The sequence below is a fragment of the Montipora capricornis genome, chromosome 13 (genome assembly GCF_036669925.1).
Source record: "Montipora capricornis isolate CH-2021 chromosome 13, ASM3666992v2, whole genome shotgun sequence".
Lineage (NCBI taxonomy): Eukaryota > Metazoa > Cnidaria > Anthozoa > Scleractinia > Acroporidae > Montipora > Montipora capricornis.
In genome coordinates, this window is record NC_090895.1 from 31447592 (window position 1) to 31465451 (window position 17860).

Consider the following 17860-nt stretch of genomic DNA (forward strand, 5'->3'; position numbering starts at 1 on the left):
AATTTTTTATCTGTTCGGATTTCGTAGCTGAAAGTCTAGTGATCCGAAAATTATAGGGATCAAAACTTACCTTTTCGAAAATTTCAGCCCGAAAAAAGGCTCCCGAAAAATCTAGGTGACCTTTTTAGGACAAAAATCCGTTAAAAATGGGCACTTATACATTTTGTAGATGTTCAAAAATCCTAGGACAGGCAGGGAAGCCAGAAATTTTAGAACAAATGTTCCGAAAATTCTAGATCTCAAATCGTCTTCCGAACAGATATTTTCCGAAAATTGACGTTGGGTGCCCCTGATGGAGATCGAAGAGCCAAAAGAGTCTTAGGTTTGTTTTGTTATTTCTGTGCGCATAAATCATGCATTTTATCCAAAACTACGGTTGATTTGCCTTTGAGGTTAAAAGGATGAAGGAAAAAGGTGAAGGTTAGTCGCCCACTGGCGACTAGCTCTAAAAATCTAGTCGCCAACGCTTGATTTTTGGTCGCATTGGCGACCAGTGAGTCGCAATGTCGAGCCCTGATCTTGTGAGACAGTTGAGACATTCCATTGAAAAAGAAACAAAAAACAAGTCTTCTGGCAAACAACAAACAAGAATAATTATTATTTGTCTGGCATTTGAGTCCATGCTGTTGCTTATGAGATTGCACAAAATAATACGATCAATAACAATGTTAAAAGTTCAGTTTCCTGAATTACAGAAGGTCTGGTCTGTGGTACTCTTTCACACTCTTCATTCAAATCAGAGTGTGCAGTTCTTTGATGTGTTTTAAATTTAATTGATTTCAGATGAAGCACCACTAATTTCAAGATACAAAGATTTTCATATGGATGAGAAGAAAGCATTTGAGCAATTTTGTCAACAGGTTGGACTTAACGAAGAATTTGGAGAGGAATCCTGGAGTCTTTGGGCGTCTGTTTCAACCAAAGTCTCAGAAACTGCAAAGGTACCTTTCTATCCTTTGATTACAGCTATATATCTAAATTAATACTCAAATTGACTCGATAATTAAGGGCCTTTAATTGTCAACATAATGGTAACAAATAAACAGAAAAATGGAAAAGGTAAGAATCCCAACTGATGGCAGACAAACCATTTGTCTCCTTTTAAGCACAGCAGAAGAGTAAAACCTGGGAGTCTATCCTGAGAACAACCCTAGTGATAAGAATGCCAGTCCTTGGTTGCCTCTTTGTTCTTTTTTGAATGGCTGTGCTGTGTTGCTATGGTATTTTGATATCCCTTTACATCATACTGCTGTGTCTCCACAGCCATGCAAACTGATTCTGAAAGAATTTTGTTTCAGGTCCAACCTAGAAACCCATAAGGGTTGAAACATGTTACAGCCCCTTGTGTGCTGGGAAACAAGCCTCTGAATATTCAATTTGCTAAGTACCATATTTGGAACAACAAAAGAGAAACATTCAACCAATGAGTTCGCAAGAACACCACAACGCAATACCACCAATGTTCTCGCGCGAAATTAACTGGAGCGAAGGGTTTCCAAATATGGTACTTAGCACTGAATATTCGGAAGCTGTGAACGCGCGTTACACATTTCAACCCTTATGGGTTTCTGGTAATACCTGATTCTGTAACAGTTGTAACAAAAAGATTTAATGAAGGAATCTTTTTGTTGAATGTACTCCACTGAGCTGCCAAGGACTCCATATGCTACTCAGTTTATATAATTGAGTCATTGTTAACTTAATGTTGCTGCTTTGTCACTTGCAGGATACATTGGTTCCATCGTTCGTCTGTACTGCATATGTAACCCTCTGTCACAAAAAGTAAGCAATGCAGAAATGGGTGACTTATTGAAAACCCAGTTAAAACAACATTAGTATTTGCTAAAAGAAACTGTTTTTAATGTTTTGAAATTCTCTCCAAGTCAATGTGGTTTGTGCAATGGAACGCCATGGGAACTAGATTATTCGTTAAAAGGTAAAGGTCCTTATTTTACAAGGGTAACGTGACAATGAAATAGAGTTACTGAAAAACTTGTGGCCTTTGGTGCACACATTTTACCCTCCTTCCTCCATCAACGCTCCATTTTATGTGTATTCAAAGCTACCGCTACATGTACAAGGATCAGAGGAAAGTAGAAACATACGTCGATCAAATGAAACAGGAATCGAAGTGGTGACCACCAGCTCAGAAAGCCGTGCACTGGGCAACTGAGCTACGCTTGTTTTAGCTACATTACAGTATGAGAAAGATTTTGATTAAAACCCACAGTTTTGTTTTGTCCTTTCTATTGGCTAGCTAATCAGTGTTCGGCACTTACTTTTTCACTAATTTGCCCTTTGGGCAACCAATTTTGTTTTTTTGGTTGCCCATGGTTGTTTTCAGTTGCCCACCTTCTAAAGACCTGTTGCCAATTAAAACTCAAAGGGGGCTTGTGTAATGTGTGTAAAATGGGTTTGACAGACCAACGCGACTCCTGCTGTGTGTCCATCGTGTGCTAGTGCCTTCACAGTTTTGCTTTGACAAGCATATCTTTAAGTGCTTTTCCTTTTCTGTAAGAGATCAAGGGAGATTCTGGTTTTGAATTAAATGCCATTTTGTCCTTGTGCGCTTGTTCGATACCAAAGTATCGTAGCGCATTTGGCCATGCGAAAACTGGGTTCCATTGAAACAAACATTCTATTCAAAGATGTTCATCCTTCCAATCTGTTTTAAGGTTTGTACCAGATCTTTTAACAGAAAAATAAATGAAAGCAAAGAGATGTAACATATAGTTATTTCTTTTATCATGTTTGCGGTGACTATATAATATTACTAGTCACTTTCTTCGTTGGCAATCAAATCGTCTCACAAAATATAAGTCGAACAAAAATTCTGATTGCCTGATTGAGCAAGTCTTAGGGTTGTTTACTTGCCCATGGATATATTTCGCTTGCCCCGGGCAAGAACATTTACGGTAGGATTCTGTAATTTAATTTACCGTAAACGTCCATGTATAAGCCGCATCCGTAGATAAGCCGCACCCCGAATTTAGAAGCTCAGATTTTGGAAAAAAATGTAATATAATAAAGTTTGAAGTTCCAGTAACGTTCTATTGCTTTAAACCAACAAGGACAAACAATCAAGGTTGCACCATAAAGTTGAAATTCCTTTGATATTGAAACAAAACGAATGAGTGCTTAGTAGCCGAGCTTTAAATGTGGGGATGCAAACAGCTGTGCGGAGGAATGGAGATTCCTTGTAGTTTGGTGTTTACTTGTTTGAGTAAAGCGAAAATTAATCGCTTGAAAGAACTCTTGGAGAGCAAGAATCGCGGATAAACTCTCAAAGACACAAACGGCTCCTTTAGGAGCCACCACTCATTAAAAAGTCAATGAACAGCAGTAACATGCTCTCAGTTTCTTTTATGTTTCTTTACTGAGATCTTAAGAAGTTGTATGAATATTAATTAGGTTTTTTAAAACTCCAAACACAGATGTATCCATGGATAAGCCGCACCCTTGATTTATGGCTTCAATTTTGTGAAAAAAAGTGCGGCTTATGCATGGACGTTTACGGTACATTTTTTGGTTTCCTTTCCCTAAAGGAATGCTGCTATCCAAGTTAGTGAAAATGGAAGGGCTCAGCCCGCAGTACATGACCTGTTAAAGGTTACAAGAATGAGGTAATTATTCCATAAGTGTGTTGGATATGAAATGGTAAATAGCTGGAACAAGGCACATAGTGCGGAGTTGGCTTATATAATCACCAAAAATTTCTCATAACCAACAAGCATGAATGGAATAATGATTACTATTAATGTTATTGTTTTATTACTTTGTCTTCAAATTCTGAATGCTTGGGCCCTTGGCAATTTTAAAAGCCAGTCCGTTTCCCTGTGGTATATGAGCTGATAATGGAGATCGAGAGTGTCTGTGAACCAATCAGAAACGAAATATCTGGTTGAAAATTTAATATAATTACTTACTGATCAAATTGCTGTTGCACTTTTATGTTTATTATAACTTCTGTGCATCCTGTCTTTCAGGATGGTGGAATTTTTCCAAAAGATGAAAGAGTTTATTGACATTTGTGATGTTAAGAACACTGTGATTGAGAGCCTCACTGAATTAAAAAGAACATTTTGTATATCCTCTGCCTTATTTTACAAGTTTACAAGGTATGGCGATATAGGACAACAAAACAAGCACTGTGATTGGTTGCCCCTGATAAAGTGGAAGCTGGATGCCTGAGAAAACCAGGAGATTCCACTAAGGATGGCCAGCTACTTGATGAAGACTGCTTACTTGGCTGGGAAATCCCAGTCATGAGCCCCCATTGCAGCACAGGGACAGGCACCTATCACACCAATAAAAAAGGGGAAATGAGAATGGAGGGAATGGAAGAGGAAACAACCCCCAAAAATGCTTCACAAACATGCTAAGGTTTCCTACTACCCTACGGCAATTCTGTTGCAGTTGTGCCCTACAGTACACACAAGCTGGAAATCATGATGCAGATTGTTCCAGTCTAAGAGCCATTCATGGCCATTGACCACAACTAGTACCTAAGCACTCCTGTTGTCAACTGTGTAAAATTTTATTTAACTGCATCAAAACTGCACCAACAGTCTTCATGGTCATTCATTATTACTTTGCCTACTTTGATCACCTTGACTTCATCTTCTGCCCTCTGTAACGACATACAGATGTTGGTAAAAGTTAAGAATCCGATCCCACCAATGCGTCGGCCAACGCGTCGGTCGACTGTCGGCCGACGCGTGGGGGGCTGTTTAATCTTATAACGTATAAGATGCGTCGGTGGCGTGTCGGTGACTCATTTGGGCCTTATTGAACTGTTGAAAACCTAAACGTACCTTTTTCAAACTGAACGGAAATGTCTTCGACAGAAAACTTTCACTTGGATATGAAAATAAGAAATTTACTTTTGACCTCCATCTTGCATTTCGTGATATTAGAACCCACTTCCCATTACGACAAGTTGTTATTAGAACCTAGTTCTCACTCTGGCAAATGCTTTACCCGAGGCTATTCCCCAGACTTCGTCTTTATCAGCATTTATATTTACAGGGCTTCTAAGAGGGTGCGAAAAAAATGTGGACATGCGGGACTTTGAAGTATCATTATGCGGCAAGGAAGCGGGACTGTGAAGTATCATTATGCGGCAAGAACATATTTGAGCACAAGGGAACAACATAATGCAATTGAATTGGACATAGACTTTTGCAAACTTGGTGGCTCCTAAAGGAGCCGTTTTCTTTTTTACTTGAAAAAGCCCTCTAGGAATAGAAGGCATCGTCCAACGCCATCGGCAACAGCCTTTTCGCGATACAAAGTCGTTTCACAAACGGCAACAGATCGCCCAGCTGCCTCGGCACTCCTGCTCGATCCTTTTAATGGAAAGTTTCGGGTCTCCCAGCCTCTCCAGGGTGCTCTGGTATGTCACTTCGTTTACAATTCGCAGACGAGTCGGAAGTTTGGTGCCAAGAGAAAGTATAAGAGAGGGAGAGTATCGGAAGGTCCGTGGGTATTTGGCGTAGTGGAGCGAGGATCGCAGAAGGTGCTGCTCTTCCGCCGCGTTCCCGACCGAACTAGAGAGACCCTTGTTCATCGTCTCATCACTACACATATCCAACCTGGAACTGTCATCTACTCAGATCAAGAGTCAATGATCAATAGAGTTTAAACTTCCCAATCCTTTATAATGAACTCCCTGTTTTGGTAACCAACCCTTTCCAAAACATCGAGAAGACCTAGGTACTAGTGTTTCCATTTTAAAATGGCGGCTATTTGCCAGTGTTTCAACCAACGTGTCGGTAGTGTGTCGGCCAACGTGTCGGTAGTGTGTCGGCCGACGTGTAGGTAGTGTGTTGGTGGTGTGTCGACCGACGCGTTGGCGGGATCGGATTCTTAACTTTTACCCAGATGTTTTCCACTTATATACAGTCACAGCATCAGCTAATAAAATGCGAAAAAAAAACTTTATATGCTTACATGTATTTGATTTAATAATATATTGTTGTACTGAAAGAAGATGCTTGGAAAAGTGGAAATACATGTAAGGTCTCAAGACTGAATAATTTTATTTTCACTTTTCAGAGTTATGCCATTTGTACTTAAAGATCAAGCATTTTGTTGTGAAAGGTAAACATGTCCATGATAACTCTTATGTATAAAGAATCAAGATGAAATGTCAATACTTCAACTGTAGACATGTCATGACAACGTAACATTGCCGACACCTTTATTAGCAACTATCATTGAGGAACTCAGTTGGTAAGAGCAATGGTCTCCTGCATCCCAATGTGTTATTATTTTAAATACAAAAAACATATGTACCTTTAAATTACCTGCTCCTTACAACTGGGCTTGTCAAGGTAAATTAAACAATAATTGATGCAAATAAACATAATCAATTTCTAACAATCCCAACTGGGGGAGGCATGCAGAGTTTGTGAGAAATGCAGTAGAAGATTTGAGTAGGGACAACCCACAACACAGTTCTTGGGACCATGTTTTGGTTGAGTTATTTATTAATTTAGGTCCAGATAAGATTAAAAATGACAATGCTTGTCTGAGTACAGTTGCTCCCCACCCTAAGAAGTTTTGCAGCCAGTTTCTCCTCTTGGTTGCATTTACATGTACTTGGTTACTGGACTACATCTCAGCAATTTTGTTCCAGATTTTAAGTCTTTTCTTCCTTATTGATTGTCTCAGTATGTTGGTGCTCGTCATGGTACCCACTTGCAAGGTTGCCATGGATACCTTCTTCCCTCTTCAGTACTGATCATTTCCCAGCTCGATCATCTTTAATTAAAGCGCAAGCTCCAAACCTACTAAGACATTATCATTAAATTTTATCTTACTAGTAGCTAAAATTGATTTGATTTTTTTTTGAGAAAAGCCAAAAGGTGAACAACCCACGCACCCCAGCACTTGATCATGTGATCTCTTGAAATAAAAATTCCAGTTATTTTTACAGTCCAGTAAAGCCATGATCCTTGCTGTCCTCAACGTAATTTTTAGCAATTGCGTAAAGAAGCCTGAAAAATTAAGGACTTCAACAGGGTTTGAACCTGTGACCTTGTGATACTGGTGCAGCACTCTACCAACTGAACCGGTCATTTGTGGGTTCAAATGTTCCTGTGATGAATGAATCAACAAACAAAATGATATATGAAGTGAATCATATATTGAACTGTGGATATGAAATCAAGTAAACCTATGATCCTCGCAGTTATGAACCCAATTTTTAGCAATTGCCTGAAAAATTCAGGACTTCAATATAATTACGATCCATTTCATATATCATTTCGTTTGTTGATTCATCACATGAACATTTGAACCCACAAATGACCAATTCCACTGTCAGTGGCTTCATAGCTCAGTTGGTTAAAGCATCGCCCTGAATTTTTCGGGCTTCTCTACGCATACGCTAAAAAATGTTCATAACTGCAAGGATCATAGCTTTACTTGATTTCATATCCACAGTTCAATATATGATTCATTTCATATATATAATTTTGTTTGTTATTTTTACAATGTTTGTTGTGTTGTGTGCCAACTTTGTTCTTACAGTGAGAAAGCAAAGGACTCTTTCTTCAAGACTTGCTGGCTTTTGTTTATTGTTTGCAAAGGTAATCTTTTTTCTTTTCAGTCACGAAGCCCATCGTACATGTATGTTTGGAGCTGATTGCCGCCAGTATAACATTATTTCCCCATCAGCCCTAATAACTCATCCAGGTTTTTCCCTTGTGCTTTGCCCTCTGTTTCATTTCCAATAAACAACATCGTCACTCTTTGGAGGTTGGGTGCCCAAAACATCCTGGAGCTTCCACTATTGGCATCCAGCTCCAAGATGGAGACTGCACCGAAGGCTGGCAAAACCTGACAACCCTGTCATGAGCCTCCACGCCCCCGAGAAAAAAACAGGCACCCGTCACACTGATACACAGTGGAAAGTAGAGGGTGGGGAGGAAGGGAACAAAAACCGCTAAACGCTCCACACACAATGCTCCTACTTCCCGCCACACTGATAAGTAAGCGCTACAGCCCAAAGCACGAGGAATTCCATGCATGCACAAGTATACTAAAAACCACTGACCAATTGGTTGCAATCGCTCCTAGTTGTTTACTTGGTTAAACTTCGTTTAACCTCATTAAACCCAATAAGTGCATTTTTCCAATTATTTTATCAACACTGTCTTTTGCTCCAGTGTCAATGGCTACATGTACTTAAGAATGTAGTTTCATTTTTGACACTCTGGAAGATAATAATGTAATAATAATATATTTTGTACAAATGTATGTGCTAGGTTGGCAGTCACATCACGTGGGAGATTTAATGACAGCATTTTACCTGCTTTTGTGTTGTGTGGATTTTGTACATCGAAAGTTCTTTGCCAACAGACAAAAACCTTTAGGTGAGTGCAATTCATCGTTCATGCAGATTCTTACATTTAAATTCAGGCACCATCAGCTAACCTACACATGCACAAGTAAATACATAAATATGTGAGTACACTGATACTGTGAACCACCTGGTATTGGTATTAAAATATTATGTGTTAGCCTCAATTGCCATTGGTAATGCATGACTATAAGCCTGCACCAGTAATGAGGACAAGACAACCTGTGAACAGTGAACTTTAGTTAGCAATTTAAATTAATGGCAACAACAACTTGATTACAACAATACGGCTTCCCAGAGGCTCTGGGTACAACAACCAAACACAGGTAACAACACTCGCTTGCCCAGGATGACCTGGCTTTTGACTGAGTCAATTACACAGGGTTTCTTGGCATCTGGCAATAGATTATTTATACTTTGTTACAAACTTTAGTCAGTACGGCCTTGACCCTTCTGTTCTGGGCATCCAACCTCCCCAGCAGCCATGAAGGAAAAACGTGGAACCACGTCAGGGCCGCGTTAAAAGCTAACAGCTACCCGTCAGCTGTTATTTCCAACATTCTCAATAAGAAGCCATGCACCCCCACCTACAGTTCCTCCACCAGAAGAACTGGTTTCTATGTTTTTCAAATGGGTCAAACCATTGGATACATACCAGGGTTATGCTTGCCTCCCTTATATCAGTGGCCTAACCAAACCTCTGACGAGATTACTCCGTAACAATGAAATCTGTGTGGTCAACAAACCCTTCAAAACCCTCCAACAAGAATTCCCATTTCCAAAGTACAGACAACCTTCAGATCTCCAATGTGACGTTGTTTATAAAATCCCTTGCAAAGACTGTCCTTGGAATTAAATAGAAGAAACCGGAAGATGCTTTGAAACCCGAAAAAAGGAACGTCATTGAAATTTTAAGAACTATACAAAAGACTCAAATGTTGCAAACACATGCGTGGCAAAACAATCATTACATTGACTTCGATAATGCTTGTGTTATTGACAAAGGCAATTACACTCTAGAATCTTGGCACACAGCTAAAACCGTCGACACGGAAAATAACTAAAAAAACGTTGTCTAGGCAATACTCTATTTTATTGTTATTAGACCTCATTTACATTTTTATCTCTTAGCTTTTTTAACACTTCTTGTTGTATTCTTTTTTTTTTGGAAGAAATTTTCGCACCCCTTATCGTGTATATTTTCGTTTGCACGCTAAATTTTCCATTCGTTAATGGCTATAGACTGATATAGCCAAACGCTTATGTTTTTAATCTTTTTTAACCACAGAACGTTTTTAACTTTAGTAAGAGTAACTGTTGCTTTCATTTATACTTACAGACTTTTTAGAGACAAACATTACTTTGGTAGGTGCATTATGTCCTTGGAAGCATTTTTATTCAATTTGTTTTGTTGTAGCCATATACCAGAGGGTAGATACACTAGTACATCATTTTTAGATAGGAAAGGGACAACCAATCAGCATCTATTTTTCTGAGAACATTAATTTTGTTCCTTTCCAGGACCAAGGGATTCTGCCAGTGCTCTGCCAAGAGTCCAATGTCTCCTATTCAATGGTAAGGGATAAAATCTGGACCAAAAAAATTCAACAGTTTTGGCAATTAATGCTTGATCACATCAACAATCTGTCAGGAATAATCAATTACAATAACCTTTTATTCATACACTAACATTATAATATTATTTAAACGCATCAATTTATAATGGTATAAAAACTAAGGATAGTACAAATCATGCAAGTCTTTGTCTAATTGATGACACTCAAAAAGCAGTTGTTGAATCATGTTCAAAGCTATTCCATTTGTGTATTCTTTGATTTAAGTAAAGGCTTTAACATGCCTATCACCTCAACACACTTTTCCACTTTATTTATTCTCCTTTGATTGAAAATTCACTTTTTTATTTGCTTTAAAATACAGAAAAAGTCATACTTTGATCAATAACCGTGCAATGAAGAGGAATGGGTTCAATACCAGGTTGCATGACGTCACGGACTGCTTTGCATTGAGATAGTTATTTGAAAACAGCGATGCAAATTAAATTGATGTCAACCCTGTATCAAACCAATTCCAATTCATTGCTCCAAGATTGTTGATCAAAGTAAGACCACTTTTCCTGTCTTTTAATTTAGAGCCATTGAAATAGTGAAATCTCAATCAAAAAGTTCTAAAAAAACATGATGTATATGGGATGATTTTGGAGAATAAATAAAGTGGAAACGTTTGTCGAGGTGCTGGGCACTCAAAAATGCCAGTAATAAGTTAAAGAGAATAAGCAAAGTAAATGTAATAGTGTTATTGTACTTAGAGCAGTTTTCAATTGAATGTCGAAAGTAATTTGCGAATTACTTTGGTTTTGCATTACTTCATTATGGAGTGTTCGGTTGGCTCAATGGGTCGGCATTGTTCTCCGAATGGTGTCCAATGTTAAGCCCCGTTGGGCTGGGTTATCTACTGGATGGGTGACCTTCTTAAAGAGATAACCATTGCCATACGCTCCAAAGTTCACTCAGCTTTCCATTCATTCGTGGTGGGTAAAATGAGTACCTGAGTACTGGGGACAAGTTGACTTGCTGTTGTGTTGTGTATGCAACGGGATAGGAGTGGTGCCCACCGCTGCTGTGAGTTGTGGTAGACGCCGCAAGTTACAGTAGAATGCCATGAAAAAGGAGCCTTCGGGTTGCATTCGACCTCAGTCCTTGACCTTGGGCGACCGTTTGTCTTGTCTTGTCTTGTATTACTTCACTCAGTGATTGGTTCAAAGTTCTTCACTTCATCACTTTTTCAACCAATCAGCAGTGAAACCAAAACCAATCATGGCTCGCATGTGCACATTTTCCCGCGCTTTGTGTCTGCTACATGTAATTACTTCGAGTTTTGATTGGTTTACTGGATTGTCTCTGTCCTTTTTGACTGGCCAAAGTAATTACTTTGGTTTTGGTTTTACGACACTCATTTGAAAACCGCTCTAGAGGAAATTGGAGTTTACACTTTGTTTCTTGATTTTATAGGTAATTGCTGTCCACTCACAGTACTTTCAGCCATTTTATGACAGCAAGGTAAATACATTCCCTCAGACAAGCTTGGATGTTCTTAAAAATAATTATCAAAAAGCTGCATTATAAAGAGCCATCATAACTTAAACAGAAAATTTTGTCAGAATGATATCTAACAGCCAAATGAACCATGCCTTGAGTAAACTATTCAAATCTACAGGGAAATGACAACGAATAAACGTGATGGAAAAAGTAACACATTTATCTCATTGCTTCATTTTTTGCATAGAGCATAACACAGTTCATTTCATATACTGTAAATTAAAATATGTGGGGACACTTAAAATCATGCCTTTAATGACCTGTGACAACAGAAGAAACTCAGCGGTCAATAAAATTTACATCCCAAGGCCATACTACTGTTCCTGGCTGACTTTAAAATCCTTTTCCACAGAGCAATACAGAAGGACTACTGGAAGTAAGTTAATAAAAACTAGTTGGTTTGAATTGCCATTTTCAGATTGTACAGGGTTTTCAGTAAGAGCCAGTGGCCGACAAAATCCGCCAGCTATTGCACATTAACTCACTGCCTACTTTTCTTGGAAATTACCCCAAATTTTACGAATAACATGAGAAATATTTGAACAGAACACGAGCCTTGGATTGGGAATGTTTTGCTTGTGAAAAACGATACGCCTGAATTCTGAGTATTTTCACCAGTAATTTCTATTTTCCTGTCCATGTCAAAGGCATTGATCGAGGATCAAGCACGCACATTTTTGAGGCAACGGTCCAGTGCTACTGTAACAGCAAGTTGCAAAATTGTTGAGACACTTTCATTTAAAAAAAACACCTTTTCTAGCTTCCAATACCCACCTTATCTAGAATTTAGACCTTTCGCACTTCCCTTCCCCTCTCCCCCTTTCAATGTTGACTGTTTAAGTTTGCAACCATTTTTTTGTCTTGCTAGCAACAATGATAAGGGGGGGAGGGGGTGTGAGAGATAATAGGTAATTAACGCCCACGTCGCCAGTGGAGGGTAGGTGCCCAGGAAGCCTGGGGGCTGCAACCGCAGTCACATCCCCAAGGCGCTAGAACACCCGACTGGCCTGCCCAACCCGCAACCAAGCCACGAGCCCCCCGCGCCAGGCCCCCCTAAGGCACCCGTCACACTTGAGCCAGATAGCTCAGTGGAATAATAATAATAATAATAATAATAACACACAAAAAAAAAAGAGCACAAAAAAAAAAAAAGAAAGGGGGAGAGAGGGAGGGAACGCCGAGAACCACTAAACTCCTAAACCGACTCACAACGCCACGCCAACAGAGCAACAAACACGCTGCAAGCACATTGGACAACGCATGCACTACGCAGGAATACCGCTGAACCGTGTCAGCCCCAGGGCTCCCCCAACCTAAAGAGTGCTGCAAACGCTACAAAAACGCATAACAACGCTAACAAACGCCTGCAAAACGCTACTGACCGGACTAGCTCCCGGTCGTGAACCATGTAACTATAACAAACGCTACAGAACGCACCAGAACGCTGAACAACGCTACCAGACGGCCAAGACACTAACAACCGCCTGCAAAACACTACTGACCAGTCGTTAACTATGTTAAATTTTATTTAACTATATTTAACGCCCACGTCGCCAGTGGAGGGTAGGTGCCCAGGAAGCCTGGGGGCTGCAACCGCAGTCACATCCCCAAGGCGCTAGAACACCCGACTGGCCTGCCCAACCCGCAACCAAGCCACGAGCCCCCCGCGCCATGCCGAAGGGATCTCCGGGTAAGAAGAACCCGGAGCAAGGGGGCTCGGGGCAACTAGGCCTAAGCCCCCAATAGCCCAAACCTGAGGCACCCACCCCCGCTGGTAACCGGAGAAATCCACTACCTGTTACGCCACCAACTGGGAGGAAACACGGACAATGGAACTAACTGGAGTTCTGATATAGATCTGGTATGCCTCGCTCGACCAACGCCCCAAGGTTTTGATCAGGTGATCCGGAACACCACGTGCCGCTGCAGTGGTCGCCGCCCCAATCCGGAAACTATGGCCGGAGTAGGCGCCGGAGTACCCAGCCCCATGTAGGGTAGACTGCAAAAAGGATGATAGCTGCTGCCGGGTAAGAGGACGACCATCACTAAACAAGAACAGGGGCCCTGGAGCAGACCCACGCAGAGACAAGTACGTGCCCAACGCTGTTATGGGGCACACAGAGCCCGAGCCACGCCCCAAGTAGATATCACAACCCGCACGGAAGGGGTCTGTCTTGGAACACTTGATACGGACTTTGAAACAAGAGGGATTCACCAAGGAGTCCGCTTGCAGGTCGCTAACAGTCATATGGGTGTGAGGATCAAAGGCCGAGTTGACCGTGAATTCGCCCGCACGCAAAAACCCAAAAAATGCCAAGCAGCACGCAGCCCACAACATCACATGGTCTCTAGTAGACAGGTCCAAAGAGCACTGAATGACCTTCAGATGATCAACGGTGATAGGTAGGCGCCTGGGTGACACTGGACCTTGAACTCGCTTAATACCCCTTAGCAGACGCTGCAAACGAAGACAGTTGACTAGCGGGTCGGGAAGGCCATGGTCAATGTGAAGGGAGCGCACTGCTGATAGATAGACCTTGATGGAGGAATGGTTCAGGTTGTCGGCCAGGAAGGAAGCAAAGCGCATGAGAGTCTCCTCAGTGGTTGGGGGGATGGAGCCATCCTGGTTTGCACAACCATCCTGGCGGCAAAAGTCTGTAAATCGACGTTGGGCGGATCGGTACACTCGTCGGGTGGAAGGTGCAAGACCTTGGGTAAGTAAGAACCGACACTTCTGAGTCAAGGCATCTGAAGCGCTGCCAGAAGGGAAGCAAGAATAGGAGACGGGGTTGGGTCGGCCTGTGGCTCCAGGCGTCTGAACCGCTGAAATTGGAATCGAGAGAGTGCATCAGCAACTGGATTAGCTTTGCCTCGAACAGATGAAGCTGTAAATGAGAAGGAATGATGGATGGCCAGCATAGTCAAATAACGCAGCAACACCATTAGGTTTTTGTCCCGCGAGGTGCCAGACTTAAGTACAGCCACCACAGACTCGTTGTCACAAAAGAACTCGACCCGCCGAGATACCCACTGACAGCCCCACAGATAGGCTGCCACTACAATTGGGAAGAGCTCCTTGTACGCTATAGATGAGGAACTTTGTGCAGCTGACCAGGCACCAGCAAACCAGTGGGATTTAAAAATAGCTCCATAGCCCAAAGAGCCCGCTGCATCCGATGAGACCTGGAAGTCCGGGAGAGGTGCCCATGTGGGCATGCAGAAAAAACTGAGGCCATCCCAAGTTTGGAACAGTTCCCGCCACCAGGTTAAATCCCGCCGAAATTCCTGGTTAAGCCTAATGGGGTGATCATCACGGCAAAAGGCACAAAGCAAGTCGATCATCCGACGAAGGAATGTCCTACCCTGTGGGGCGACCTTGCAGGCGTGATGGAGATGGCCAATCAGGGATTCCAGCTCGCGACGTTTACAAAAACGTTTTTCCGACCACTCATCTAACAGTGAAACAATCCTATCTCTCTTGTCAGTCGGAAGGCGAGCCTGAAGGTTCTCGGAGTCAAGTTCAATCCCAAGGATTGTAAGACGAGTCGCGGGTCCCTCCAACTTATCTGGATTAAGGGGAAGGCCAAGTTTTGAACACAGACGAACGCAGGTTTGAAGGTTGTTGTGGCACACAGGAGACGCCGGTGGGCCCAAAGTGAGGAAATCGTCCAAGTAATGACGGAGAAATGTAACCTCATAATTGTGAACCAGGATCCATTCAACCAGGTCTGCAATGGCGGTGAAAATAAATGGTGCAGAACGCAGCCCAAAAGGGAGCACCAAATCCACAAAATATTGCCCACGCCACTTCATGCCAAGAAGGGGGCGATCGTCTGGGTGGATAGCCACATTCCGATATGCACTGGCCACGTCGAACTTGGCCATTAACGTTCCTCGACCCAGAGACATTATGCCATCAATGAAAGCATCCACTGAAACATACTGAACTGTAAACGGGGGCTTAGGGATGCCGTCATTGACGCTTTGCCCCTCTGGGGATGATAGGTCTAAAATGAGACGCCACTTCCCAGGCTGATTAGTTTTGGGGATCACCCCGAAACGACTTATTTGCAATGACGGAAGCGGGGGCACTGGAAAAGGACCTACCACCCTGCCAGAAGAGACTTCAGCTTGCAAGTAGGAGTCAATCACTGATGGGTGGTCAGCAGAGCTACGCATGTTTGAAGATGCAGATTTGAGGGACACCAAGGATGGGTCAAAGCCTATCCGAAATCCATCCCGTATGCCAGAAGTCACAAATGCCACAGCTGACTTGTTGGGATGGTGGCATAATTCGGCTTGAAATTGATCCAACTGTAATGGTGTGACCTGAGACACCGGAGATAACGGGGCAAAAGAGACAACTGGAACGCTGGGCTTAACTGGAACAGAAACGGGAACTGAGACTGGAACTGAAACTGGAACAGGACAAAACAACTTTGCCAACTGAGGCAATCCATTCGGCTGGCGAGGCAACGCAATCACATCATTCAAACTATGTACAAACACAACACTGGGCGAACCTCGCCCCTCAGTACTGTCCCCTGCTCCCTCCAGGGGAGGGGGAGCGGGAACGGGAACGAAATCCAGCTGAGCGGGGAAAGGGGCAGTTAGCCTTGGTATGCTCTCCCTCGCAATTGCTGCAGTTGTGGCGGAACTTGCACTTCCCAAATAGCCACCGGCATTTCCCTTCATTCCAGGAATGGCAGAATGGTGTGCGTCGGTGGGAGTCTGGGCTGTCTGAGGAAGACTGAGGAAACCCGGAAAGGGAAGACGGCCTTGGTTGCAGTGAGGATGATGCTGGCAAACGCAAATGAAAACTATACAGATCCAAATTCATTTTGGACCAATCCGTAAGGCCCGAGGCAGCGGCATCCCTTCTGAAGGCCAGATCGTATTCAAGCCAAGCCAGACCTGGATATTGGCGGGCTGTTTGAATAATGAGCAGCTTATATCTGGTCAAGTCTAACCAACGCAGGGGGTGAGAGGCACACAGGACCAGCTGGAAAATCGTGAAGGCCTCAGTCCAAGTAAGAATATCCTTGATTTCAACCTGCCTGCGTTTTACGTTGGACACCAGGAGTTTACCCTCCAGGAAGGTCTGTGGTTCCTGATCCCCAGCTCGGAGATTGACTGTAAGTAGATCCGCCAACTCCACGAACTGGCCCTCGATGATCTTCTTGGCCAATTTTGCCGGGACTGGTGCATGACCAGGACCAACAATGAAAGCCTTCTCAGACGTAGGCACTGATCCAGAGTTACCAAAACTTGGCAGGCTGCCGGATACACTGGGACTCGCGAATGGAGAGGTAATGGGGGCCACGAAGCGGGCCGAGCTTGAGTCAGTGATGGCCGACACAGGAGAAAAGGTAGGAATGAAGGCCGGCAAAGTAAACGTACCTGATGACGCCCCAAAAGCCATAGACGAGACATTGACATCACAAGAAACAGCAGTCGATCCAGAGGAGCTAGATGGAGTGACGCCAACAGAAGTGCCAAGGACGGAAGGGGGTAATGGCGAGGGGGCGCTCCCTTGAATTGAAGAGATGATAGTCGGAAGGGTGCTTCCAAGCGCGCGAACAACAGCCTCGGCGATCGAATCGACGGCCAAAGGCGCCACGGGGCCAGAGGGAGCCGTAGAAACCACCATCGGCGCGGGGGACAAGAGAGGTATGTCCTCCGAACGAAGTCCAGCGGACAAGCTATTGTTGGTTGAACGAGGTGGGTTCGGCATGATGTATGATCGAACACCAACCAGCGACGAGCGAGTTAGAGGCGACCACGAAAAAGAAGTGAAAAACGAACCAACAAACACGACAGAGAGCGAGAAAAAAAACCGCGGGCGATGAAGGACGAAATCCTTTGGCCACGCTGACGGATCGGCGAGCACACTACGGTCCAGGGACGAAAGAGCGACGAGTGAAGGAAAGACAAACCAATAAACACGACAGCCGCCGAAGAAAAAAAACCCTGGTCGATGACTGACGAAATCCTTAGAATTTATTCCTTTGTTGACCACAACTGGGAACCGCTACACTAAGCCCGCCAAAATAAACGTATCGGAGCACACGATGGTCCGAAGCACGAAAGAGCGATGAGCGAGTAAAGACAAACCAACAGACACGACAGAGGGTGAGGAAACCACGGTCGATGACGGAAGAAATCCTTGTGTTTTCTCTATTGTTGTTTTCCTTTGTTGACCACAACTGGGAACCGCTACACTAAGCCCGCCAAAGAAACGCCACGCTATCTGAGCGACGAGCCGACTATCGGAACTGGTACAAGAGAAGGTAAGACGAACCACAACACGGCGGTGAAGACGAGATGGAGACGGTCGAGGATCGAAGAACTTCTATTTCAACCTGGACAGCGACCG

At 43.1% G+C, this 17860-nt stretch overlaps 1 protein-coding gene across 5 annotated transcripts in view; it reads left to right on the top strand.

The window, feature by feature from the left end:
* LOC138029304 (retinoblastoma-associated protein-like) overlaps nucleotides 1-17860 on the top strand; it is a 46585-nt gene that overhangs the window by 8394 nt on the left and 20331 nt on the right. For 4 of the 5 annotated variants that reach the window (XM_068877027.1, XM_068877029.1, XM_068877030.1 and 1 more), the window contains exons 2-12: nucleotides 784-941; nucleotides 1727-1782; nucleotides 3546-3623; nucleotides 3987-4118; nucleotides 6058-6102; nucleotides 7537-7595; nucleotides 8274-8381; nucleotides 9708-9733; nucleotides 9890-9943; nucleotides 11398-11445; nucleotides 11837-11860. In XM_068877027.1, the coding sequence (XP_068733128.1) occupies nucleotides 822-941; nucleotides 1727-1782; nucleotides 3546-3623; nucleotides 3987-4118; nucleotides 6058-6102; nucleotides 7537-7595; nucleotides 8274-8381; nucleotides 9708-9733; nucleotides 9890-9943; nucleotides 11398-11445; nucleotides 11837-11860 (750 nt within the window). In that variant the 5' untranslated portion in view covers nucleotides 784-821. Of the gene's footprint in view, nucleotides 1-143; nucleotides 323-783; nucleotides 942-1726; nucleotides 1783-3545; nucleotides 3624-3986; nucleotides 4119-6057; nucleotides 6103-7536; nucleotides 7596-8273; nucleotides 8382-9707; nucleotides 9734-9889; nucleotides 9944-11397; nucleotides 11446-11836; nucleotides 11861-17860 lie in introns of those variants that run through there. The other variant, XM_068877028.1, reaches the window with a different exon arrangement.